General features: G+C 43.4%; 3 protein-coding genes across 12 annotated transcripts; 2 read left to right on the top strand and 1 right to left on the bottom strand.

The window, feature by feature from the left end:
* The first annotated feature begins 3,482 nt into the window (after window positions 1–3,482).
* On the top strand, window positions 3,483–9,597 carry LOC136541331 (carotene epsilon-monooxygenase, chloroplastic-like). Its single transcript, XM_066533170.1, has 10 exons — window positions 3,483–4,123; window positions 4,629–4,925; window positions 5,047–5,244; window positions 6,113–6,214; window positions 6,331–6,471; window positions 6,543–6,650; window positions 7,145–7,227; window positions 7,359–7,521; window positions 8,965–9,020; window positions 9,324–9,597. Exons 1-10 carry the CDS (start codon window positions 3,602–3,604, stop codon window positions 9,334–9,336), a joined length of 1,683 nt encoding a protein of 560 aa, XP_066389267.1. The 5' UTR covers window positions 3,483–3,601; the 3' UTR covers window positions 9,337–9,597.
* A 1,551-nt stretch (window positions 9,598–11,148) lies between these two features.
* On the top strand, window positions 11,149–12,414 carry LOC136493524 (RING-H2 finger protein ATL39-like). Its single transcript, XM_066489627.1, has one exon. The coding sequence runs from the start codon at window positions 11,414–11,416 to the stop codon at window positions 12,083–12,085; it is 672 nt and encodes a 223-aa protein (XP_066345724.1). The 5' UTR covers window positions 11,149–11,413; the 3' UTR covers window positions 12,086–12,414.
* An 856-nt stretch (window positions 12,415–13,270) lies between these two features.
* Window positions 13,271–21,954, bottom strand: LOC136541280 (uncharacterized). Of its 10 annotated transcripts, none has more exons than XM_066533117.1 (11): window positions 21,652–21,952; window positions 20,443–20,640; window positions 20,218–20,340; window positions 19,327–19,364; window positions 19,032–19,152; window positions 18,530–18,588; window positions 15,857–18,446; window positions 15,535–15,677; window positions 14,882–15,164; window positions 14,631–14,711; window positions 13,271–14,333 (listed from the first exon to the last, which is right to left on the bottom strand). In XM_066533117.1, exons 1-9 carry the CDS (start codon window positions 21,721–21,723, stop codon window positions 14,957–14,959), a joined length of 3,552 nt encoding a protein of 1,183 aa, XP_066389214.1. In that variant the 5' UTR covers window positions 21,724–21,952; the 3' UTR covers window positions 13,271–14,333; window positions 14,631–14,711; window positions 14,882–14,956. The 10 variants fall into 10 exon arrangements, with proteins under 10 accessions (XP_066389214.1, XP_066389201.1, XP_066389207.1 ...); XM_066533104.1 differs by having other exon boundaries at window positions 13,272–14,333; window positions 14,652–14,711; XM_066533110.1 differs by having other exon boundaries at window positions 13,272–14,333; window positions 14,631–14,706.
* Between the last annotated feature and the right edge of the window lie 2,895 nt (window positions 21,955–24,849).

Here is a 24,849-nt window from a genome sequence, read left to right as displayed (position 1 = left end):
ATAATAGTACATGTGGGTAAGTAAATGTAGGTCTGGTAATGTAGATTTAAATTAAGGGGTGACTTAAATTATATGTATCTACTATAATAGTAGGTATGGATAAGTGATGCAAATTTAAGGTGACTTCGACTATATCTGGCCAGGGTGGATAATTTAGACAAATATAGGGGCTACTTTAAGTTGTATTTGATTACAACACATATAGATATACTTTATAGTTATTAAATTTTTATTTCGAAATATCATATTTTGGTAGTTTTAGAAGTAAACTTGAGAGAATATTTTAGTTTCTTTTAATATTGATAAAGATGGCAATTTTCATGCAAATTTAAGGGGTTACTTATATTTTGTCTATTAAAGGAAGTTATATTTGATCTCTTTGTAAGCTTCTCGTATTTACAAGAGTTCTTTGTTTTTTTCCGGTTGCAACTAGCTAGGGCTGCCACAAAATTAAGCCCCCCTAGGCCCCTTTGGTTTGGCTTCTAAACATGCTTTGGCTACTGGAAAAATCAAAAGCTGACCGAAGGGACCAAATTCCTCTTAGGTTCTACTGTACACAAAAAAGTAGCTTTCTCCTAGTATAATTTCCACAACAGCTAGGGACTTGCTTCTACTGATTGTAGGATCGATATTTTCGCGAAAATTACCCACCTGCCACTAGTTATATATGTTGGGTACCGGTTTGTTCTTTCTCTCGATTCGCCTCCCTCATCCACGAGAATAGACAAGTGCAGCTCCGGTCCCGGTGGTGGCCCCCTTCACCCGTGCCCCCCCTCTCCAGCTGTTGGCGGTGTGGCTCTGGGCCAGTTGCACCTCTGTCTCTCCTATAGGTCCGAGCGGGCGAGCACCGTTCCGGCCCCGGTGGCGAGTGCGGCTCCAGCCCTGGCATCCTTCATGGGCTCCTCTGCATGTTGTGGTTAACATGTGAGGCCCACTGACAACAGTTTCTCTAAGAAGCCATAACTATTTAAACCAAACAACTTTCGGCTTTCTCACAACTCACAACCTATATCACTTTTTCAAAGACCACGGCTCACAATAACTATTTTTCAAAAGCCACAGCTCAACCAAATAGTAAGCCGAGACTCTGATCGACCGAGGTGAAGCTACCACCAAAACTTTATTCAAAGGCCACCGACTGGCGACTCGGCAAGGAGCATATGAGTCTTGATGATTTCACTAGAGCCCCTGTTTTATCGTTAGGTATATATGCATAACAATCCGACCTTATCTTGATGCAAAATATCTACCTATTCATTTTTCAACTCCATTATATATAATAGGCAGCTCTGTCTTATAGTAGCGCAAAGATCAGCCAGGAATTGAAAAAAAAATGGGGACAGCTTCCAACCTCATACAGACAAGTCACAACGCATTGCTCGGGCCAGGTTTATGTTTAACACGGGCTAAGGAATATTTCGAACACACAACCCTTGGAATCACTAGAGGTCGACGGGAGCCTGTACTCATGGAGCTCGAGGCTGGCTGGCTGGCGCCTTACAACCCCAAACTGCGCGTGCGGCTCGATGTCATCCACGCTCGAATGATTCCCCTCTCCGTGAACCGGTTTTGCCCCGTGGAAGGAAAACCTTACGACGTCACTCCCAGGTCCTGCAGGTGGTAGCCCACCAATTCCAAAAGCATTTGCATTTCATCGTGTTGGGATCGGTAAACAGTGCAGTAGCCTGACTTGAGGGCAGTGCAGGTAGAATTGAACTGTTACTCCGTACCTCAGTTCAGTTGGGCAGGCGGGTAACTTGTCTGCATGCATGCACCCGTCCTCCGAATCAAAAGGGTGCACGTGGGGATGGAAGGCGTTGGCATAGCCGCATAGGATGCGGGTCGCTGCGCATGTGTTTCAGCGCCACGACGGCTGCTGCAGCGCATGGGTTTCAGCGCTCGATTCCGCGGGCAGCTGGCCGGGCGTCAGCGTCAGCCAGCTTTCATTTAGGCCCCGTTTAGTTGAACCCAAAATCCAAAAATTTTTGCATAGTACCCGTCACATCAAATCTTGCGGCACATGCATGGAGTACTAAATGTAGACGAAAAAAAAACTAATTGCACAGTTAGCCGAGAAATCGTGAGACGAATCTTTTAAGCCTAATTAGTCCATAATTGGATAATTTTTGCCAAATAAAAACGAAAGTGCTACAGTACCCAAAAGCCAAAAATTTTTGGAACTAAACGGGGCCTTACTACTGCCTGCCGAGTTGGCGTTCGCCATCCGAGCCCGGTTCAGACTTCAGACTCGCGCCCTGTTTTGTTTGGACTGATTTGGCTTATAAGCCGTGGTTGAAAAGTATTGTTGGCTGATTTGGTATGAGAGAAAAATACTGTTCGTTAGCTAATAAATCATGGCTTATAAGCCAAATACGACCAAACGAACAGGCCGTTGATGATGATTGAGACTGTTGCAACGCTTTATGTATTTCAAAGAGTCTGCTAGGAAGGTCTGGTCACAACTGTAAGACTTCTTAGGGCGCTCATTAGAAGCGTGTCGTGTGTATAATTAAACTCTTCTTCTTAATTACAATGATACGCAAATCTTTTGCGTATTCGAGAAAAAAGAGACTCTTGCAACGCCTTCGTCTCCGTGTGGAATGAAACCGAAATGAGGACCACGCCGACGGTGACGGGACCAGCTCCATGCTTGCGCCGCCACCAACACGGCAACACGGCCGGACCCTTTTTCTTCTCTCTTGTCTCTCCGGTTCCCGTGGTATGGCCGACGTGTTAGCATGCTTCGTTTGCTTGCCCCTGTTTCGCTCAGTTACCCTTTTGTTCGAACGGCGAGAACATTGCCGGTATACCTCCACCGCAACCCTCAAGGGCCTTGGGGCGAAAATGACGAGCAGGGCATCCTATGTGTAGAAAATTGTTGTCTGAGAACGACAGTCGACAGAGAAGGTGCCATCTGGCTATTACATTAAGCAAACCCATTCTTACAAACTCGCTGATTTTTTTCTGCCTATATACTCCCTCCGTTCACAAAAAAATGCTATTCTTGTTTTTTGAGAAATCAAACAGTTTGAACTTTGACTAAATTTATATAAAAAAACAATAACATTTATGGTACAAAATAAGTATTATTAGATTAGTTATATGATATATTTCCATAATAAATTTATTTGGAGGCATAAATATTAATATTATTTACTATAAACTTATTCAAACTCGAGTCCGTTTGACTAGTATCCATAATTGCATTCTTTTACTGACGGAGGGAGTACTATGCATCTTTGTATTGGGCCGTATTGTATGCTGGGCTGCATCGTAACCGACAACACGGCCTGCGTGACACCGTGGATCAGGAAGCCTGCTATTGTATTGGGCCCAATCCACCCGCAAAATCCAACGGATTCAAAAACTCACGCGCTGCCCTCTGTGACAAATGACAATTGCCTCCCTTAACCACTTCCACGCGGGCCCCACCACATCCCATAATCCCCGATTCCCCTTCCCCTACAACGGCCAACGGCTGCTCCCCTCACACCAATCCCCACTCCCCCTCCTTCCGTGTTCCGTCACTCCCCACCCCGGCAACTCCAATCCCAAACGGCCATACCCTAGCTGCTCTGGTGGCATCGGCCGGCGCGCGGCGATGCCTGCCACCGCCTTCGCCTCCGCCTCCGCCTCCGTCGCCGCGTCGCCGTCTCCGTGGTCGCCACGTCCGCCTTCTCGCCGCGCCCACGTCCGCCTGCCCCCGCCGAGAAGCGGAAGCAGCGCGGGCGGGGGCGGGGGCGGGGGCGACGAGCCCTCCACTGCCACCCCGTGGGCGAGCCCCGACTGGCTCACGTCTCTCTCGCGCGCTGTCGGCCGGAGCCGGAGCGGCGGCGGCGGCGGCGACGACTCGGGGATCCCCGTCGCGTCCGCCAAGCTCGACGACGTGCGGGACCTCCTCGGCGGCGCGCTCTTCCTGCCGCTCTTCAAGTGGTTCCGCGAGGAAGGGCCCGTGTACCGCCTCGCCGCGGGGCCGCAGGACTTCGTCATCGTCAGCGACCCCGCCGTCGCCAGGCACGTGCTGCGCGGCTACGGCTCGCGCTACGCTAAGGGACTAGTCGCTGAAGTCTCCGAGTTCCTCTTCGGCTCCGGCTTTGCCATCGCGGAGGGCGACCTATGGACGGTGCGTTCTCTGTCTCTCTTGCCACTAGTGTTATTGTTTAGCGAATGGAATGGCCTATCACAGTCGTAAGGCTCTGTAACGGGCTGGAACAATTGTATGTCAGTAGACCTGTTCATAGTTTGGATTGACCAGCTAAACGGCACCCAAACCAAACCAGACCAGCAGAAACGAGGTTACTTGGTTTAACTTATCTGCAGGTTGAACCAGCATGATTTATAAACGGTTTAGGTTGAAGACGGGTTGTTTCAATTTGCGCCATTGGGAGTGGTTGTGGAGAGCCGCCGGAGAGGGTAGTCAGTTCCTCATGATGTTCAATAATGTAAAGGGCTGGCTGACATATATTTGATAAATGGTAGTAGTAGTGCAAGAAATTAGTAGGGTTGTATCTCTTCTCTTGCTGCAGCTATATCTTGCATATTTGCGGCACCATTGTAGTTTGGAGCTAAATTTAATTGGACTGTAAGTTAATCCTTAATCTCACTCCAAAGCTGGTATGTTTTTTTAGGTGAGACGCAGAGCTGTTGTGCCTTCCCTGCATAAAAGATTTCTGTCCATTATCGTGGAAAAGGTATTTTGTAAATGTGCTGAGAGATTAATAGAGAAACTTGAGCCATATGCTTTGAGTGGGGAACCTGTCAATATGGAAGCGAGGTTTTCTCAGTTGACATTGGATGTGATTGGTTTGTCATTGTTCAACTACAATTTTGATTCCCTCACAACAGATAGTCCTGTCATTGATGCTGTTTATACTGCACTCAAAGAAGCAGAGCTTCGTTCTACAGATCTTTTGCCATACTGGAAGGTTGGCTCATCTTTCACTTCATTCTTCTAACTTTTAATCTCACCTATGTTTCCTAGTTCACTGGCCGAAAGGAAAAATCACCTGACTGATGTTTGATATGATCCTTGTTTATTTGTCACAGATTGATTTCTTGTGCAAGATAATTCCAAGACAGATAAAAGCAGAGAATGCAGTTAGGATTATAAGAAACACTGTTGAAGAGCTGATTATGAAGTGTAAAGAAATAGTGGAAGCTGAAAATGAACAGATTGAGGGTGAGGAATATGTAAATGAGGGGGACCCTAGCATTCTACGCTTCCTACTTGCTAGCCGAGATGAGGTGATTAACGTATTCCATTTTTTTACAATATTTTGCTTCTTTTACCTTTAATTTCCACAATTTCTACTTATATGAAGCTACTTGCTAATCATGAAAATAATTTGACATCTACTGCTGTTGATGCTCCATAACATTTGCCTGATGATGGCTTTGATTATTGATTTATCCTTCTGCTGGTCCATGAAAATTTAAAACCATGGATTTGTTTGCCCAGCTCATAAATGTTGCTTTATTAGCTCTGTTGCCTTGCCCGGAGGGACAATTATTGGTTGGGCATGCAGTTTGTAACCTGGTGTCATTCAGCTTCAAATATCTTTAGGAAAAAGGATATGTTTAGCATAGAACATATTACTGCATACATCTAAATGGAAAACAGTGCAGCTTTAGTGTATCACCTTTCCCCCCCTCTGAATGTGCACTTAAAGTCTATATCTTCTGTTTCTTTCTATAAGTTTAGATGATGAGGCTTTACCTACTAGAAGCGGCACATTATGCTTGTGTGTAAAGGTGATTGCTAGGAGTATTTGGTCCTTTCTTTTCCATTGATTTATGAAAAGTTATGACAAAAGACTGAAAAATTCTATAAAAAATCATATCTCTGTTCTTGTTTTTTTCCCTCTAACACGCAAAAGATTTGCATATCATTTCACTACTAAGAGAGAAGATTCTGTTCCTTGTGAGTCATGTTCTATGCCAAGTTTTGCTGAAGTTCGACAACGCAAGATCTTTTTGTGCTTCTGTTGCTAAACTTCTCATGCTCGGTTTGCGTGCAGTTTCATATAGTGCTCCATTTCACCATTTTACACGACACGCATGTTGTTTATTGCAAGTTTGACTGCTTTAGTTGACATGCCTTTGGGTTCTCCAGGTAAGCAGTGTACAATTACGTGATGATCTCTTGTCAATGTTAGTTGCTGGTCATGAAACAACAGGCTCTGTACTGACATGGACAATCTTTCTTCTCAGTAAGGTACTCCTGTAGTGCTATATTCCTTGCAGTAACCATCTATCAACCAAAGTGACAAATAATGCATTACTTAAAATGTCACTTTAATATGTTGACTGCTCAGTGTTACACTACTGAAGGATCCGGCTGCACTGAGGAGAGCTCAAGATGAAGTAGATCGTGTTCTACAAGGTAGACTCCCCAAATATGAGGATGTAAAGGAGCTGAAGTACTTGATGCGCTGTATAAATGAGTCTATGCGGCTGTATCCACACCCTCCTGTACATTTCTTGTGCTAGTGACAAGCAACTTTATAATTGGTTTTGGTGACTCATGGACTAATTACTGATAGGTGCTGTTACGGCGTGCAATAGTTGATGATGTTCTTCCTGGAAACTATAAGGTTAAGGCTGGTCAAGATATTATGATATCTGTGTACAATATACACAGGTCCCCAGAGGTACTTCTCCATCTGAATATGAATCACACACAATTGGCAGTATTTGAGGTCTTTAAAGTAAATGCTTTGCATCGTGGAATATTGAATATACATGTCTGATTTTGTGAATTATACGGAGGATCTTATTCCAAGTTGCTGTAGGCTTACTAAGAAAATTACAAGTTATCGTTTATTAGTCTATCTGTTAGGTCTTGATGCAACCTGCTTTTCCATGATATAATGATAAGATGGTTTCATGAACATTATTTATATTGCATTGAGTATACTAGTTTGCTGTCATATATGCCCTAAAAGCCTGAACTTAGAAGTATAATTATATTACGTAGTTATCATCCTTTGCTACCATTTGAAGCATGCTTTGCTATGCCTATGCTTTTGTTATGCTGGAGCTGTGCTCTGCTCATATGGTGTTTTCATCCATTAGTAGCAATGCCTATGCAAGCACTTAGCAGATTTTTGCATTCTACAATTAATTGTTTGTTCCTTCTACAAAGGTCTGGGATAGAGCAGATGAGTTCATTCCAGAGAGGTTTGATTTAGAGGGACCTGTTCCAAATGAGTCAAACACAGATTTCAGGTCAGAATACAACTTTGCGATATATCGTTTCTATCCTGTCACTTCATATTTCCATTAAGCATCTGATTAGTTTTTGTTAACCGGCAAATGTGACTGAGCTGCGCCATGCTCCTGCTACATCTTTTTCCCAGGTTTATCCCATTCAGTGGAGGTCCTCGGAAATGTGTTGGAGATCAATTTGCTCTCCTAGAAGCGATAGTGGCACTTGCAGTTGTGTTGCAGAAGATGGATATTCAGCTTGTGCCAGATCAAAAGATTAACATGACTACTGGAGCTACAATTCATACAACCAATGTAAGGAAACATGCTATGCATATTTTCTACAATACTCTTGTTTTTTTCATAATCTAGTTGATATCAATTGGAGTTCAATAAAGAATTGTAGCAAAAGCTGTACTACTTAAGGGCACATTAGGAGGAAAGTGAAAAGGAAGAGGCCAAAGTTCCTGATGTTTTCTCTATGAAAATTGATTCAGTTTTGAAAGCTCTTGAGTTATACTCTTGAGTTTCAATCATTTTTTCCCCAAGAAAGTAGAAAGAGCCAAACTCTTCCTAATGTTAAAGCGCAATCAGTTTCTTTGTCCATCGACCGTCCGTTTTTTTTTTCCGTTCCACCCGCTCACCCTGTTGTCTGTCTGTTTTTTTTTTTCTGTTCCGCCTGCCCCCATCACCCAGTCCGCTTTTTTCTGTTTTTTTTTCTGTTTTGAGTACCTCTCATTCCAATTTCTTAAGTTTTTCCATAAATATAAAAAACAAAGAATAAATGCACTATCATAGGCCTCTGAACGCCTCGCCTTTCCCTATGAAACAAAGGTTCCCAGTACCATGTCATCTTGCCCCATTGTCCATCCGCATTTTTTAATGTTCCCCTCAACCTTGTCACCCATCTGCCTTTTTTGGTTTCTTTTTTGTTCCAAGTGCCTCCCATGCCAATTTCTTATATTTTTTTCCCATAAATGTCAAAACAAAGAATAAAACATCATGGGCCTTTGAACCCTTGACCATTCTCTAATTACTAAGAAACAAGATTCTCTACAAGTTGTTGATGCGGTTTTGATTTGATTAGGACAAAACTTATCTTATTAGAACCTGGTTAGCCGATGGTCCAACTAATGAAACCATCAACTGAAATCTTGAGTAGTATGTTGTCCAGTCTAAATAAATGTGCCTTCAAGCCGTATGCATATACTAGTGCAATCCTTGACACGTCACATGGAAAATCAAGAGAGGTCTCCCATTGTAATCACTAGCGGACAGATGACACGTCGACAACTAACTCCTTGCTGACTTTAATTAGAAATTAAAATTAAAGATTTTTATAGGTCCTCAAAGGAAGTCGCGGAACTAGATACTTAACTGTACTATAATGCATGGGTAGTATGAAAATTAAAGTTATGAGGATATTTAGGAGTAAATATTTCTATGTTTTGCAACGGGAGAAAAAAAATCCATCATGGTTTATTGATACATGTTTCATAAGATATTGTGGATGCCATAGTCATCATCAAATAGATTAGCTTTAATTGTTTTAGAAAAGATAAAACATAAATATACATGTAGCATTCCTGTCTCGTTTCCCAATGTTGGATAGCTTTTTTTTATTTAAATTATGTAACACATGGACATGATTGATAAAAAAAGCCCCTCATTTCATTTCGGGTCTATTCTAGCCCAAACTTCTGTTTCAAGTTTGATAGCATATCTGAATGGTTTCTTAAGATGAGTTTATTGCTGCAGGGACTATATATGAATGTAAGCCTGCGTAAAGTTCAGCAAGCTGAGTTTGTACTGAGGTAAATTCTTAATGCTGATTTGCTCAATACTTTTTTTTACAAACCGATACAGAACTGCAGTTGGCTCCCCTAAAAAAAGGCTACAGAATCTTATATTTTCCCTCTAGTTCTGTCACAAAGATATTTTTAGCATGAATTTCATTGCTAATTTTGCAATCAGGTTTTGAAAGGGCACAGGATGTGTTCTCTTTATCTTATTATTATTACTTACTTGTACCCAGAACAGTAGAACACGGGAAGCTTATGTTGTTTTTCTTCTCCACTTAAGTTTCAGCAAAACTTTGACTGTTTTCTTTCTTTCAGCGAATCAAAATAGATGGAAACTACTTCAAACCAGAATAGAGAACACCTGCACTGGCTACAGAATTATCAAGATGTGAAATATGCTTCTCCAGTTTCTCGTTGAAAGCTCTACAGTACCATACTAGATGTCACTGCGTCGGCGTACAGATTTTACAGATTCGCTTCCCTTGAAACTTGAAAGAAAAGAACTTTTGCTTACTGATTCGTTCGGCTATTCGTGAGCGTAAAACTTAGGTCCTGGTGGTAATCCAAGGCCCGAACGGATTCATATTCATATATTCGTTAGCGGCACAATATGGTCTTGGGGAAAAAATGTAGTCTGGTTTTTCTCGGTATAAGTCCTGACTTAGGGCGTGTTTGGTTACCCGCTACTAAAGTTAGCTAGTAAACCAGTTGTCCAGTTGCGTAACCAACCTATCCAGAATCCACCGGATTTTAGTTGAAGTGGTCCGGTCCCACATGTTATAGTGGGTCTCGTTCCTCCGATTTATCTCTCGTTCTACTCCATAACGAGCCATAGCGATTGCTAGGATGGACAGGGACGGCGGGTGGAGGGATCACCTCGAGGCCGTTCTTTGGTCATAGACGAGGGCGGGAAGCTCTTGGTAGTGATGGACGAGGTGCCCGGGGACGCGAGGCTCAGGGCGACCGTGCTCCTGCTGGAAAGGGCGCGCCCATCGGCGCAGCCAACAGAGCCTGTAGCACACCAGACCAGCCGGCGGCGCCCAAATCGGCGGGAAAGCCGAAGAGGGTGGCGCGCCTCCGGCTCCTTGGCGTGTAGTGCGCCCTCCTCGGCACTGGCGACGACGGCAACCCGAGACTCCGGCGCAAGAGCAGGCGCAGCTCCACAAGGAGGTCGTCGTGGCTGCCTGGGACCGCGGGCGACGGTGGCGCGGACGCCCGACGGGAGACGCCCGCGTGGGAGATGGGCGGGGACGCGCGTTTCGTCCTGGCCCCCGATTTTGGCGCCGGCCGCCGTTGGGGCAATAACCTCTGCATAAGTGGTTGGCTAGTTGCTATTCTTATGAAAAAAATGGCTGCTATGGGCAGCAGAGAGAAAAACTGGCTTCTTCATCAGAAGCATAATAATCGGTTCTAAACAGGGGCATCGCAATTCGTCACGTAGGAGAGAGAGACAGAGGTGTTTCTTATTTGAGCTGACAACTAAAGACTAGTGGAATTCGCTCGCCTAGGCACGCTCCAGTGAAGCAGAGGAGCTGTGTCAGCTTGTCAATGCGCAGCGCACGAAACCGGCCAACGGAAGCTATCAAGCATGTTATATATAAAAAAAAAAAAAAACGGAAGTATCAAGCACGAGCTCGTGCGGCCGTGTAACGTCACTTGTCCATTCGTGAGATGGCAATGGCATGGATAGAAGGTGACATTTCCTTGGCGTGGGCCCCGGGGCCGGGGCGCGCCGCTGTCTGGACTGCGTTGCCTGGCCCCGCCGTGACAGCGACTGAATTCCAAGGTTACGTTCGCTGGAGGATAACTACGGGCTACGGCCGTGGCCACGTGGCCGTGGCACACTGCAAAGCTTTGGTTAACACCTTCTAACATCGGCCTAACCACTTTGAAAGCACATCATTTGAGAGCCCAAAAGTACGTCGCCACTCGCCACGCCACTGGTTGAAACACCCGTTTTCTTTCGCATGCAAAGTTACACCTACAACGACATGCCACGGCTGCACACGCCTGGTTGGTTCGTTACTAGAACGTGCTCAAGTTAGTCATGTCATAGTTTTTCTGACATCTGTTTAGTTTACAGTTACGGCTACCACATTTTTTTAGCACACTGTTCCACACGTCATAGATTTATTTTTTTGCTAAATTTTGCCACAAGTGTGGCTTCAATTTTACTCGTCGAACTTTATCAGAGAGCCAAGGTTTACTAAGGATTTGGCGTGGCAAACTAACGCACGGGCAATGTGCCCGCCCACAAACATGCGACGCGCGAGGCGCGAGGCTAAGCCGGCATTCAGCGACAAACATGCGACGCACGGCATGACCCGACCCGGGCAAAACTCCCGCTGCCCTACTATACCCTCGCCACGACGCCCGCCCACAAACGCAGAGCAGCCTGTCAGGGCATGGCTGCCACGGCGCGCGTGAGTAGGCGCCTGGCCCCGGGCGACGCGCACGCCACGCCGGCGGTCGGCCCCGCGTCGTCCGGCTCCGGCTCGGGCTCCGGAGGCGGGCGGGCGCAGGAGTTCAACCTGTCCTCGGGCGCGGCCACGGCCGTGGTGTTCGTCTCCATCCTGCTCTGCTTCATCCTCCTCTGCACCTACTGCCGCTGCGCGCGGCAGCGGGCCGTCGCGGGGGCGCGCCGCCGCGTCATGCGCGACCTCGTCCCGGGCGTGGCGCTCTTCCTCCGCCCCACCGCGGCCGCGCTGCCGCCCGTGGTGCCGTACGCCGCGGCCGCCGGAGCCGCCAAGAAGGGCCTGATGCCCGAGGACTGCCCCATCTGCCTCGAGCCCTTCAGCGACGACGACGGCGTCAGGGTCGTCCCCGCGTGCGGCCACCTCTACCACGCGCCCTGCATCGACAGCTGTCTCGACGTCCGCAACTCCTGCCCCGTCTGCCGCTGCGCCGTGGCCAGCCTCTACGCCGCCGCCGACCGCGACATGGACGCCACTTCGGTGGCCGACGACCAGGAGGCCGTCCTGCAGCGCGTGGTCGCGATGATCGAAGCCATAAGAGACGAACAGAGAGAAGACGCGGCGGCGCGGCGCGCGCCGGCCGGCGGAGGCGGAGGGTCATGACTCATGACATAATTGATGTACATGCATGGTTCAATTGCGGTGCAGGTGCAGCTAACTTGAATTAACCTTGTAAATTTGTGAGTAGTTTCGCCGTCACAGTATATAGGGCTAGCTGGTGGTGTGATCGTTCATTCACCATTTTTCTGACAGCAAATTTTTTCTTGAATTGTGTATATTCGAAATTATGGCATGGGATGACTGATTTTTCTTTCATGGTTCAAGCCATGGTCATGACCACCTCAGTATGGCATCCCTGTTCTTGAAATGCTCTGGAATCGGTATGGTTGCCTAGTACCTACCTACTTTGGCAGACCAAAGCAAGGTTCACAACTCAAGAGGCAATCGGCCTGTTCTGGCTGGTGCTGGTTTGTTGGGAAAGAAAAATACTGTTGGCTGACTGGTTTGGGCTGGCTGAAACCAACAAGCGAACAAGTTGAATATTAGATGCAGCAAGCACTGATGGAAACAACACAAAAAATATATATCAACCCTTTTAAGTATGCCATCTTCTAATTGTGTGTATTGTGGCGGTTTACTCTTTCAAAAAAAAGTGTATTGTGGTGGTTTTATCATATTGGGTTGGGGAATATAGCCAACAACCACTTTAGGGGGTGTTTTGATCCCGTGACTAAAAATTTAGGAGGTGTCACATGAGAGTGTTGTATGAGGTGTTCGGACACTAATAAAAAAAATAAATTACAGAATCCGTCAATACTCCACAAGACGAATTTATTAAGCCTAATTAATCAGTCATTAGCACATGTTTACTGTAGCACTACATTGTCAAATCATGAACTAATTAGGCTTAAAAGATTCGTCTCGCAAATTAGTTGCAAGCTGTGCAATTAGTTTCGTAATTAGTCTATATTTAATATTTCATGCATGTGTTAAATATCTGATAGGACAACGACTAAAGTTTAGGAGGAGAAACTAAACACCCCTTAGTTGGAGAAATCATAAAGTCCAGATAAGCTTTATTCCCAGGTGTATCAAATCATACAAATTTGCCTGCATATATAATCATAATATTCTGCCGTTGGACAGCAGTCCAGAAATTGAGAAGGTCTCCTCCCTGGTGGCAAAAGAGCGCTGTAGAATCATTGCCGATGCCTCACCTGCCGACCTTCCATATCTTTTTTTATTTATTTTCGATTGAGGGTGCCGGCCTTCCATATCCAATATATATTAGAATAAGGCATCAGAGGAGGCCAATGAGGCGGCACTCCGTACCAAGATCGTGTTAGGTTTGGTGGTGGCTGCCGTCTTGGGTTGACAAAAGTCCAGCCAGTTACAGAATTTTTAGAATTATTAGGATGTGCCAATTTGTCACTTGCACGAATGCAATGCAAGCTGACAGACAGTGATTGGTTTGATTGGGTGAGAATCTTATTGTCCTGCATTTTTGTTTTGTTTTTGGGCATTGTATCGTATAAGCCTTGTAGAAAAGCACTCGAGCATGCGAGGTTCAGTTTTCTGAATCTCTGCATCTGCCCAACAAACGGTTTCGTCCACAATCGTTGTACTCGTTAAAAATCTTGCAATTAATCGATAAAGATTAGGGATCACATCATATCATATGTATGGATTGCTCGCGATCGAAAAGACAACAGGCCGGCATCCGTCCAGGCTGGACATTTAGACTCGAGATACGTATGCCTGATTCTGAATGCAAGAGGGCGTCACCACCCGTCCACTTCGCAGGCTCGCACACAACCGAGTCAACGACCCGCCCGGCGCCCGCTGCAGGTGATGGATAAATATCCTCGCATGAAAAGCTACCACACCAAAGAGTTCAGATCATGCGGCACCCCACAAAGGAGCGTGCACTCTGGGCACGTGATGAGATCGCATAAACAAAGACGAATCACATGTGTTACCTACACAAAAATGTCTCCTACAAGCTATTTGCTGAGTGAGATGAACTAGCACATAATGCCAATACCAACTATCTAGTCTTTTTCAGGCACAGTTCAGGAGGAGCTAAGTTTATCAGCAACTATGTTGTGCGTCGTGTAAAAAGGCAGGGTGATCTGTATGTATATGAACATGATTGGTCACTCTAGCCCACATAGTCTCGCAAAGTATTGACAGTTCAAGACGATCAGGGCATCTCAAGTTCTGAGAATAGTCATTGTCCGATTTGTCTCCGAGGCTGGAGAACACCCGTGGCTCTTGGTGCCCTTGCTCAATTCTCACGATGGTGGCCTCCAAGATCTGGATGCCTCTGGCATTTTTCACAACATGCTTCCTGACAATTAGACAAGCAGCTCGTTACATGTACCATTAGAAGGATCGATGCTATATAGTGGAAGCAGAGGAGGTTCAAAATGATTCTTTGAGTACATGAAAGAGGGTTTTTTTGGGCACATTTTTTTAATGATTTTATTGTTCCTAACATTGGTGATTCATCTAGTAAAGCAGAATACTTATGTTCGGTGTCTAAAATGAATGTTTGTATTTTGGAAATAAAATTTCATTATCTCATGAACTTAAATTGAAACCAATCAATAAAACAAATGCTTCCTAGGTGAGGTGTTGAGGAGACCTTTCTGTCGGTATGTCCTACCAGGATATGTAGTGGACGGTGTATTCTCTTCTTCATGATATGAATGACAGAGCCCCTATCCTTGGTTCCAAAAACAAACATGCAGAGAAAAAACTTGCTTCAGCTCCAGTTCAACCCAAGTATAGGAGTAATAAAGAAGATAATGTTAATTTTACGATTATTTTCCCCAGGTAATCAAATGCAACTGGGTGCATTCAAAGAAGCAGGAGATGAACACACGGATTAGGTACCTTCGCTGTGCTGTGGCCTGTGGGCCTCATGGGTCATGACTGTGGCACCCAAGTTTTGAGCTCTGTCATTAATTGCTAGAACCACCGTCCCCCTTTTTTGTTTGCATTTACGTTTTTAAGCTCCATCACTAATTCCTCCCGTTGGGCCTCTACTTCCGCATACTGCAAGCTCATGTTCAGTAACCTGTCCTGCATGTCTTTTAGTTCTGATTCCAGTTGTGCTATTTTGACATCATTATTCCCCTCACCATTCCTGTTCCCAGATTGCCGCTCTGCAGTGGGACTGTACAGGGTAAAAGTAACAATATGATCCACTAGGAGGTAGGCCGTAGCCAGGTCATGAATACTTCTGAAGATTTTTGCATACTTGGATTGCAAACACTGATTGACAGCCTATACCAATTCATAGAAAAAAATTTGTCCAGACTCTACAACAGTATTTCCTCTTTTGCAAGTACCTATAACACCGACTGTTTCAGGACACTAATGTTTAACATGACTGCCAAGCTGGAGTTTTATTAACAGATCATTGGAACTTGATCAATCGTTGGATATGCATACATATAATATTAAATCTTAGGGGCGAGTGTAAATTATATTTCTTGTACAATGTTGGGAAAGGGATGGACAAGGTATGTGCTGAATTGCATTACCTCTTCACCTGTGTCCTATACATGCTATTTTCTTCCAGAGCTTTGGCAAGTCTGCTCTCCAATGACTGGATCTTTGCTTGCAGGTCTGATTCCTCATTAACTGGAGAACAACCTCCGTTGTCAGTAGCTAGATCATTGTTCCCCTAAAAAAAGTAAGGAAATAGCTGAGAGAAAGTAATCAAGTTGTTTTTCACTTTTCACATTTAAATCTAATTATTTAGCATAACAAAAGTTTCATATGTTTCACCATGTGCGCACACAGAAGTTTTTTATTGAGAGAAGTACCTGAAAGCATACTGAATAAGAAATCTAAATTACTCACCTGTTTTATGGTGCTCAGCTTTGGTTGCATGGATGTTTTACTTTGTTTATCTCCATTGATTGTATTTGCAGTATCCTGCGTATGTGAGACTTTGTCTGTTAACATGGCCTTTTGCACCTTTAGCTCATCACATTCTTCAGACATCAACCGAAGTAGCTCTTCTAGTCTTCCCTTTTCAAACTTAGCCTCATCAAGGGAACTTTGCACTTTCAAAAGTTCATCTTGGACACCTGCTATTTTCTGAACTTGAATTTTTAATCCAGAATTTTCTTCCATTATTTGCTGTTTCTCATAATCGCTAGATTTATATTTCAGTTCTAACTCATTTGAAGTTATTCTTAAATTTTCTTCATTGTATTTAGCAGCTTCCATCAGCCTTCTCATATCCTCAGCATCTGTTTTCAGCATTTCTTCGTTTTGTTTCGACACATTGAGTGAATCAGCGAGGGATTTAATCTTGCTTTTAGACTCCTTGCGTATATCTTCCAACTGAGACTCGTAATGTCTCAACTGGTCATTTACATCATGAAGATTAGCCTGAAGTTTTGCCTTGTCTGCTCGAAGGATGGAGGCCTCACGAATAGTATCCAACATGGAACTTTCTTTCTCCTCGTGTGTTGAAGATAGTTGTGCAGTAAGGCTCATGACCTCCCTCTCAAGATTCTCTACCTCGATAGTCTTTTCTTTATCAATCTTGTTTAAAAGGAAATGTGCATGATTTATCTTTTCTTCATGCTCCTTGTGCTCATGAAGTATATTCTCCAGTTCCAAGAGAAAAGATTGCTCTTTTGAAGATATGTCTTTCTGAATCGAAGAAAGTTTTACCTCTAGGAAGTCCACAGTTCTGCAAAAATCTGTGGTCTTTCTTTTCGAGTGCTCCAATTCCTGCTCTAGCTGTGTAGCACAACTGTGCAATTCCAACTTTTCCTTCTTTAGATCATCCGCCAATGCTTGAAGAGAATTGCAATCTTCAATGAGATTATCAACTTTACCCTGCAGTTTAGCATTCAATCTTCTTAGAGCCTCTGAATCCTCCTGTACTTCTGAAAACCTTTTCTGAAATTCTAGTTGTTTTTGCTTCACTTCCACCTTTTGAACTTCCAACTCTGATTGCTGCCATTCTACTTTATCCTTGAGATCTATGATCATTGTTCTAGAATCATCCATTTGCACTATACATGACTCGTACTCACTTGTCAGATTAGTCAACTCAACCTCCATTCCAGAAATGGACTCCAATAATTCTAATTTTTCATCTTCCAGCCTTGATATATGCAACTCTAGTTCCACTTTGCAGATTTCAAGCTCCTGTATCTTCTGTCCAAGTACATTATCTATAAAGGTTTCGATTTCTAGTTTAGAATGCTGCAAGCCTTCAATCTCTTTTTCTTTGAGCTGAAATTTACCCTTCAACAGATTCAATTCAGATTCAGTGTCTCCTAGTTCTTCACTTCTTAACTGGTAGCCTCTTGCAATATTGATTTCCTCTCTCTCCAGCTCTGTAGCACGGAAGCTACTTAGGTTCTCTCTGAGCTCAGATAATTCAAGAGTTCTCTCTTTTAGCTCCTCTTGGCTTTTTTTGAGCTTCTCTTCTAGTTCTCTAGACTCCGATTGAAAATTCAACATCCTCAGCTCAAGGTCAGCACATTTTCTTTCTAGGTATTTTGCTCTGGATTTTGAAGTCCCAGAAAGATCTGTCGCATTTAACATTTCCTGAATATCAGAAATGCAAGAGTCCTGTCCTTCGACCCCACTAACTTCTTTCAACTTTTGTATAAGCTCCATATTTTCCTCTGTTAATTCAGAACAATCATTCTCCAGATCTTGCATTTGAACCTTCAAAAAATCATTCTCTTTTTCCAGTTCAAGATATATAGCATCAGAACCAGCACCACCTGCATTTTCTATGCTGAGTACATGATCCAATTTCTCCCTCAATGCTACGATTTCATCTTCTTTTAGTGACATCTTCCTTTCCCACTCCGCATCTTCTTGAACCGACAATGCATTCATGGGTAGCTCATGATCAATCGCATTACTCATTTGAGTGAAATTGGAGATTTCTGTTCTTTGTGCTTCTATTGTTTCTTCCAGTTCTTGAAGAATAGAAACAAGCTCTATATTTGCATCTTGACTCTTCTTCAGTTGTGTTGTTAAGTTTTCATTTGATTCTCTCAGAAATTGTACCTCATCTTTTAGTTCAAGCTGGACGTCTATTGCATCACCCGACTTGGGAATTCCAGTAACAGTTTGCTGTGAATTAGCCACCTCCAAAGACAATTTCAATTCTTCAATTTCTTGTCTCAATGACTCTTGTTCGGCCTGTGAAGCAGAAAGTTCCAGCAATATCTCAGTCTGTTTCTTGGATTTTTCATCACATTCCTTCTGTAATGTCTCTAGATCATTTTTCAATTTTTGAGAATGGCTCTCCCACATTTGTGCCTCGCTAAGAAGTTCTTCAATTGTTTCTTCAGCAGCGCCAAGGAGATCTTTGGATGAACCAGATGCCCCTGATGACAATTGAGCAAAACCACTTAAGGATGACTCATCGATACTCTCCAGCAGCATGTTTCGACCTGGAGTTTGAGAACTGAAAGATGAATCATTAGATCTATAAATCAGATCACCACGACCCACACTGATATGTCAATAAAAGAACTAGCAGTATCTTGCCTCTCTATGTACAATCCCTCGTCAGAATCATTCCTTGGAGATGGTGAGAAGCTTGTATCCTGAAATACATTTCACAATCTATATTTGCGCACAGTAATCTTAATACCCCTCCAGTTCAAAATACTTGTTTTAGCCTCTTTTACAATCTTCAAAATGCCTGTTCTACAACTAAGTAACTTCAACATATTTTTTCCAGCCATAAGCCCATAACCTTCCTTAATTGTAACACCTAACTTATTTCTTCATGTATGCACACTTTAGGGAAGACTAATTGAGAGTAGTATTGTCATTTTATCTACCTTCTTTTTTTATCGAACACGCAGGAGAGCTAGACATCTTTTATATTAGAGAGAAAAAGAAGGGGAAAGAAACCCCATACAAGACAACCTACTTCCCTCCACTTTATCTACTTTCTTAGTTCTCGTCCCCATCTCTAAAACAAGTATTGTGAACCGTAGGGAGTAATTAATAACAAAAAAGGAAGAGTTTTGAGCAATCGTACCCTAATCCCAACTTCATCTTGATGAAAACCACCTAAATGATTTGTTGATGAGAAATTAACATTCCTGGTGATCAAGTTATTAGAACCATATGATTTGTTGTCCATGTCATCATTGCTTGGACTATGGCAGACAAAACATGGAGATGGTCCATTCCATAGTTCCATACCAAAGTATAGGGAAAAAGGTAACCAAAAAAAAAAAAACCTTCTATGAGAAGCCAAGAAAAAGGTTGTACTGAGGTGATCACCTAAGACCTAAGATATAACCAAAGCAACAATAGGAACCATCAAGTACCTTGATTTAGACTTTGTGCCAAGACACTGAATCTTAAGCTGCACATAACAAACATTAGACATTAGTTTAAGTAAATATATGTTAAAATAAATGTATTTCTCCTGCTGAGAGATTCTCAAACTAGACAAACCGAGGTGGTTCCCCTCTAGAAAACCACTTAAACCCAACTCACCCCAATGAGAGAAATGTTGTGACCTCTCGTACAAATGGTCTCAGCAACCACTTGAAACATCAAAATGCATAGTATTTAGTATTTTTGTTCATTGGATGGGAAAACACAAACTTTGTGTAAATTGTAAGATGCGTGAACATCTCAGAATCCAAAAGCTTTAGTATCTTCATTTATTGGACAGAGAAGCATACAATCTGTGATCTTTTCACAAAGACAAAAAATTTAAGACTAAAAATTGATTTGTGAGCTCTTTGCAAGATATAACTGGTCAAACCAAATGGAATACAGAGTTACAGACTTATATCGTAGATGCACTACAGTGTGTGCACTGCTAGTAAGACTATGTTGCATGCGAGGAGTAGCAAACCATAAGCTACAGTATATTATTAATTAAGCACAAGCACTCCTGCAATACAAAGTGAAGGCAATGGCCTAACCGAATCACCACCAGTGTGTATACAACATCCAGCTAATTTTGATGCCAGGTCACAAGAATAGGAAACTACTTCAGAGAATAGCAAAGTAACACAATTTATGCAGGTCAAGAGAACATCAAATTAGTTTGACTTATTCGGCAATACTTTAGTTTGACGCATAACTACATAGACTAAAAGAATGGTGAACCCAGTGAATCATATGAAAATACCAAACTTTTGGAAATTCTGTAGGGGGGGGGGGGGGGGGGGGGGGGGTGGAATAGCACACCTATTGAAACCAACCTGTAAAACTGTTCCAGAATTGCATTTCTTCAATGGCAATGAGATTGCAGTTGAGTCTTCTGAACTCAGATAGTTAGTCAGGTTTAGAAAAACTTCCCCGAGAATAGCACCTTTTGTTGATCCCTGTAACAGGTAATGTTTTGCAAGTAACACTACAATATAGTACAGGCAAAAATCCCATAAACAAGTAATAAACAAAACATGTGTATAGCAACAACACTATACCATGGAAACAGCAATCCTACATTGACAATCCTCATATTCTTTTGACGCTTCATCTTGAGAAAACCATATTGATTCCAGGATTGAGTCAGGCCATTGACAGATTCCATTTAGAGCGGCAGCTTTACTGGACCTGGCAATTGTTTTGCCTGTGTCCACTGAGATTATAGAAAGTAACAGCCTGTCAGATACTACTGGCACCTGTTCAGAAACAATAAATTAGACGATAACATTAACAAACTTATCTCACTGGTAACAATTGAACAAGTGCCAAACAAAATCACACTAATAAACTCGAGAACTTCAGGACATCACACAACATCACCACTAAATTCACAAGCATAACTGGTGTTTCTATTTCACCATCATGGAACAAATGAAATAGCACATGTATTGTTTCCTCTGTATGTTTTATGACGCGTGTCACCATGTCTATCCAGAGTAAAATGAGTACAGCTGCCGAGCAATAAATGTCAGAGACCCTTATACAGCCAAAGTTGCAACCAATCTGGACCCCAGTCGCTGCTTAAAGCTTCATGCTCATTACAATCAGCAATAGCACAGAAGCACACTCCTCCCCAAATAATGAGGAGGTGGAGCCATCTAAGATGCCTTCACTATGGTTTGCACAATCCAAAACAAAAGCATAATTATCTCGAGGTAGCGAAAAAATGATCATTAAATAATCTCCTGATTTATAATCTGTTGTTATAATCTTTTTCCTTCTTAATTGAGCAACAGAGCTCCTGCCTTTACTTAAAAAAAAAGATGACTAGCATTTTCTTCTCTTACTGAATCTAACTGCAAAATGACGACGCCAAGGAGGAAACTCTTTTCTATTACAGGGAGCACGTATGTACAGTCACGCTGCCAAGCAATGCATGCTAAGATTAAATTCAGTCATTCAGTTGGGTTATTCATCGATTGTCTGATCCATCACGCGAGGACAAATCGCCGCATCACGCATCACGTGGCAGTAACCCAGCATCAACGACATTTTTTTTGTAAACCCGGAATTCAAACCGCTTAATGTTGAGTTGCGATTCTTTGCCCCCCCCCCCCCCCCCCCCCCCCCCCTCCCCCAAAAAAAAACACTAAAAATTTCCCAATGCATACACTCTAGTAATGGAACCAACGACCGCTCGGCCTCACCGAATCGCCGAACTCGCAACGCGTAATATTGAGAGAAACAAACAAAAGTCTCCGGGTCACCTGGACGGCGCGGAGGCCGGAGAACCTGAACTCCACTCGCTCCCCAAGCCGGCGGCGGTTCGGCCTCGACATCCAGCTGCCCTCACCTCCGTCGCGCTTGGGCGTGCGTGCTCGCGCCCGAATGTCCGCAATCAATCTGGGCCCCAGTCACTGCACCCTCCTCCGCGCCATGGCACTATACCTGCATGGATCATTGCGACATGCATGCGTGGGGAAAGGATTTGGGGAACCAAGCTGAGGAACGTCGGAGCCCTCAAGAGGGTCGCCCTTTTTTTAGCTACAAGTTTTACGGCGGTTGGAATGAATGTGCGCACAAAAAGTGTTCGGGAAACAGAGAGAAAATATCACTTGCGCGGGCTGAACTCCGGCTAGGCCGAAACCGGTTGATTGGGCCGAACTCTAGCTTACGTGGGCCGAAAACTGCATTTGTGAGACCAGGAAGAGGCGTTCGTCGGAAGGCTAGGACCCGATGATCGGCGGCCTATTGTTCCCCCGCGTGGTGACGGCTGAGCGAACCCCGCCACCGCCAACGACGCCGCCGCCCTACGCTAGTCGCCAGGTGCTCAGGTTTCCATCTTCGGCCCTTCACCGGCGACCAACACCCAAGAGGTACGCCCACCCCTTCTCTTCCGTTCCTGCTGTGCGGAACCGAGCACCCAGACCCTAGCTTAAGTTATTTGCATTCGGATCTGATCTGATCCAGTTAGGGCCTGTTTGGATCCATTAGCACAAAAAATTAGCTAGCTAATAGCTGCTTTTTTTAGCTAGCTAATTTTTAGTAGGGGGTGTTTGGATTAATCTGCTAATAGGTGGTTGGATAGTGAATTGTACATACATATGAACAATTAGCACCTATTAGCAACGCCAAATCTGCTAATGGAACTAATAGTTACCAGCCGATCAACTAATAATTAGCAGGTTTATTAGCAGGTCTGTTTGGATCGTACTCATTTTAGCTGCTAATTTTTAGTGCAAATGGATCCAAACATGCCCTAAGTGTAGTATACATGTTTTGTGCCTACAAACTTCTTCTTTTTTCCGTTTTTTTTCTTTTTGCAAAAAATTATTGGGTGTGCATTTGTATACCCATGTCCTTTACTGGTTCGCCCCCTGGTTGCAGTTATGTTCCAGGCTTCCAGTGACAAGCCTTGATCTCTGGCCCATTTCTGCACATAGAAGTAGGAAATGCGGGTGTAGGATGTTGGCATGTTGCAGCTTATCTGAGAATCATCATGATTAGATACTAACCCATGACCAACGAGCTGGGAAGCAAGGGACAGTTGCTAAAGTCCTCAAGTTGGTGTTAGTAGTTGCCGCAGAGGCAAGAAAAAACTTTGGCAGTGGCCATTCTAAACATGAGTAGTCTTTTTTTCTTTCCCAAGTGACGCCTTGCTATACTTTAGACCATTTCTAGTCCTATCCTACTATATTAGGGTAAGTGCTGCCAAAAAAAAATACCATCGTAGATTCACGGTGTATTATTTTCTCTAGGCAAACAAAAACTTCTACACACGCAAATCCTTTTGTATTAAGCTTATTGTACTCTAAGTGTCAAAAAACTGTCTGTTGAAAACTTCCCCGTAAGAGCCCCTGCATTATCAGCCATAGTTCTTGTGGTGCTTACATGGATATGAAAGGGCTCTATGACTATGAAACTGTGATAATGGGCAACGTCTTTGTGGTTCATGCTATCATGTTTATCAAAGTTCTGCTCACTTGATAATTGATATGCGTGCCATTATTTTGAATTGACCAGCAATGGCTTCATCTTCGACGCATGGGTGAAAGATTACAACGAAGCATCCAGGCTTGTCTGACTTCCAGAGTTGGCGCCATCATAAAAAAACCATGTATCATAGATATTGACTATATAAGCATTTTGACCACATAATATAAGTATGCAGTTTTATGGTGCTCAATTCATGATGTGCACAACTAGTTCTTTTAGATTCAAGATGTGGCAGAAAGCAGACCCTGGTGAAAAAAAAAATTGTTCTAAAACTGTCCAATTATATGCAGTTAGTTAAGCTCTATACGTGCATACATTATTACTTAAAACAGTGAATAGAAAGTATGGTAGACACCAGTTAAGAGATTATTGCTTTACAATTCCCTGTATCGACCAATTACAACTTACTGCATGACCTGTGAAGCTGTAATAACCTACATAACCAAATCTATACGGAACTAGATCTAAATTACTGCACCACATCTTATTTGTCTGCAACTCTGCATGTTGTGAATTGTGATACTCTGTTATCATCGGAGGCTATTTTCCCACATTCAGGAAAGCGCAGTAATGTCAAAGCATTAAATTGTTTCATGGGAAATACAAGTATGGGTCCCAACTGATTACATCCTGACCGCTAAATTTTTGTTTGGAAAGATCCAGCTGGTTGAAAAAGTGAGTGATGGCATAAAAAAAAATCTAGTCCAGCAACATTAGAAATTCTGATACTTGAAAATCTCATGGGCTATACGAGACTATGAAGGCTAGCCATCAGGGACCAAGCCCAAGGCCTGCTCTGAAGTCCAAATCTACTCCCCAAGTCCCAAAACATGGCATAGCCAGGGCACTGTGCTTGCATCCCTCCGTCCTCCACCCACTGGATTCTCAACCTTCCACTATTCTGTCTGTTGTTGTAACTTCAACACTGTTCATCCATCGTTCTTGTGCAGTCGAGTGGTGTTCAAATCTGAAGATTTCTTTCTCCCTTTATGGATTGGTTTATTCCTTTTCCGATTTTCTTGGTCAGTATTCCTAGATTGCTTGGATTTATTATCCTAGGAGTTCGTTCTATTCTTAGGGCTCCTCTCATTGCTGTGAAATCAAATCCGAAGATTTCTTCTCATTTTAGTTAGTTATGATTCGTTTGTTATGTGCTAACCTCCCTTTCCAATCAATCAATCCATAGTTCGATCAAGTCATTCTTCTCCATCGCCCCAAGATCGAAATTAGTCCTTGGTACCCAATTAAGGTGGGACTGTAGGTAGTTTTCCTTTTCTTTTTAGAAAAATCAATGACCCATTAGGCTGTTACATCTCTCCTTGTTTGGTACATCTACTGCTGCCATAATTTGTTTGACGCAGCAATTATTTTTGATGCAGCCAAGCTGGTTTTCTAGGAGAGTAAGACCATTGCTTCATGCTTGATCCATTAAAAATTACGATGGTATCTCCTCCATCACAAAAACATGT

This window comes from Miscanthus floridulus, chromosome 1, assembly GCF_019320115.1.
Source record: "Miscanthus floridulus cultivar M001 chromosome 1, ASM1932011v1, whole genome shotgun sequence".
NCBI lineage: Eukaryota > Viridiplantae > Streptophyta > Magnoliopsida > Poales > Poaceae > Miscanthus > Miscanthus floridulus.
This window is presented reverse-complemented; position numbering and strand designations above follow the sequence as displayed.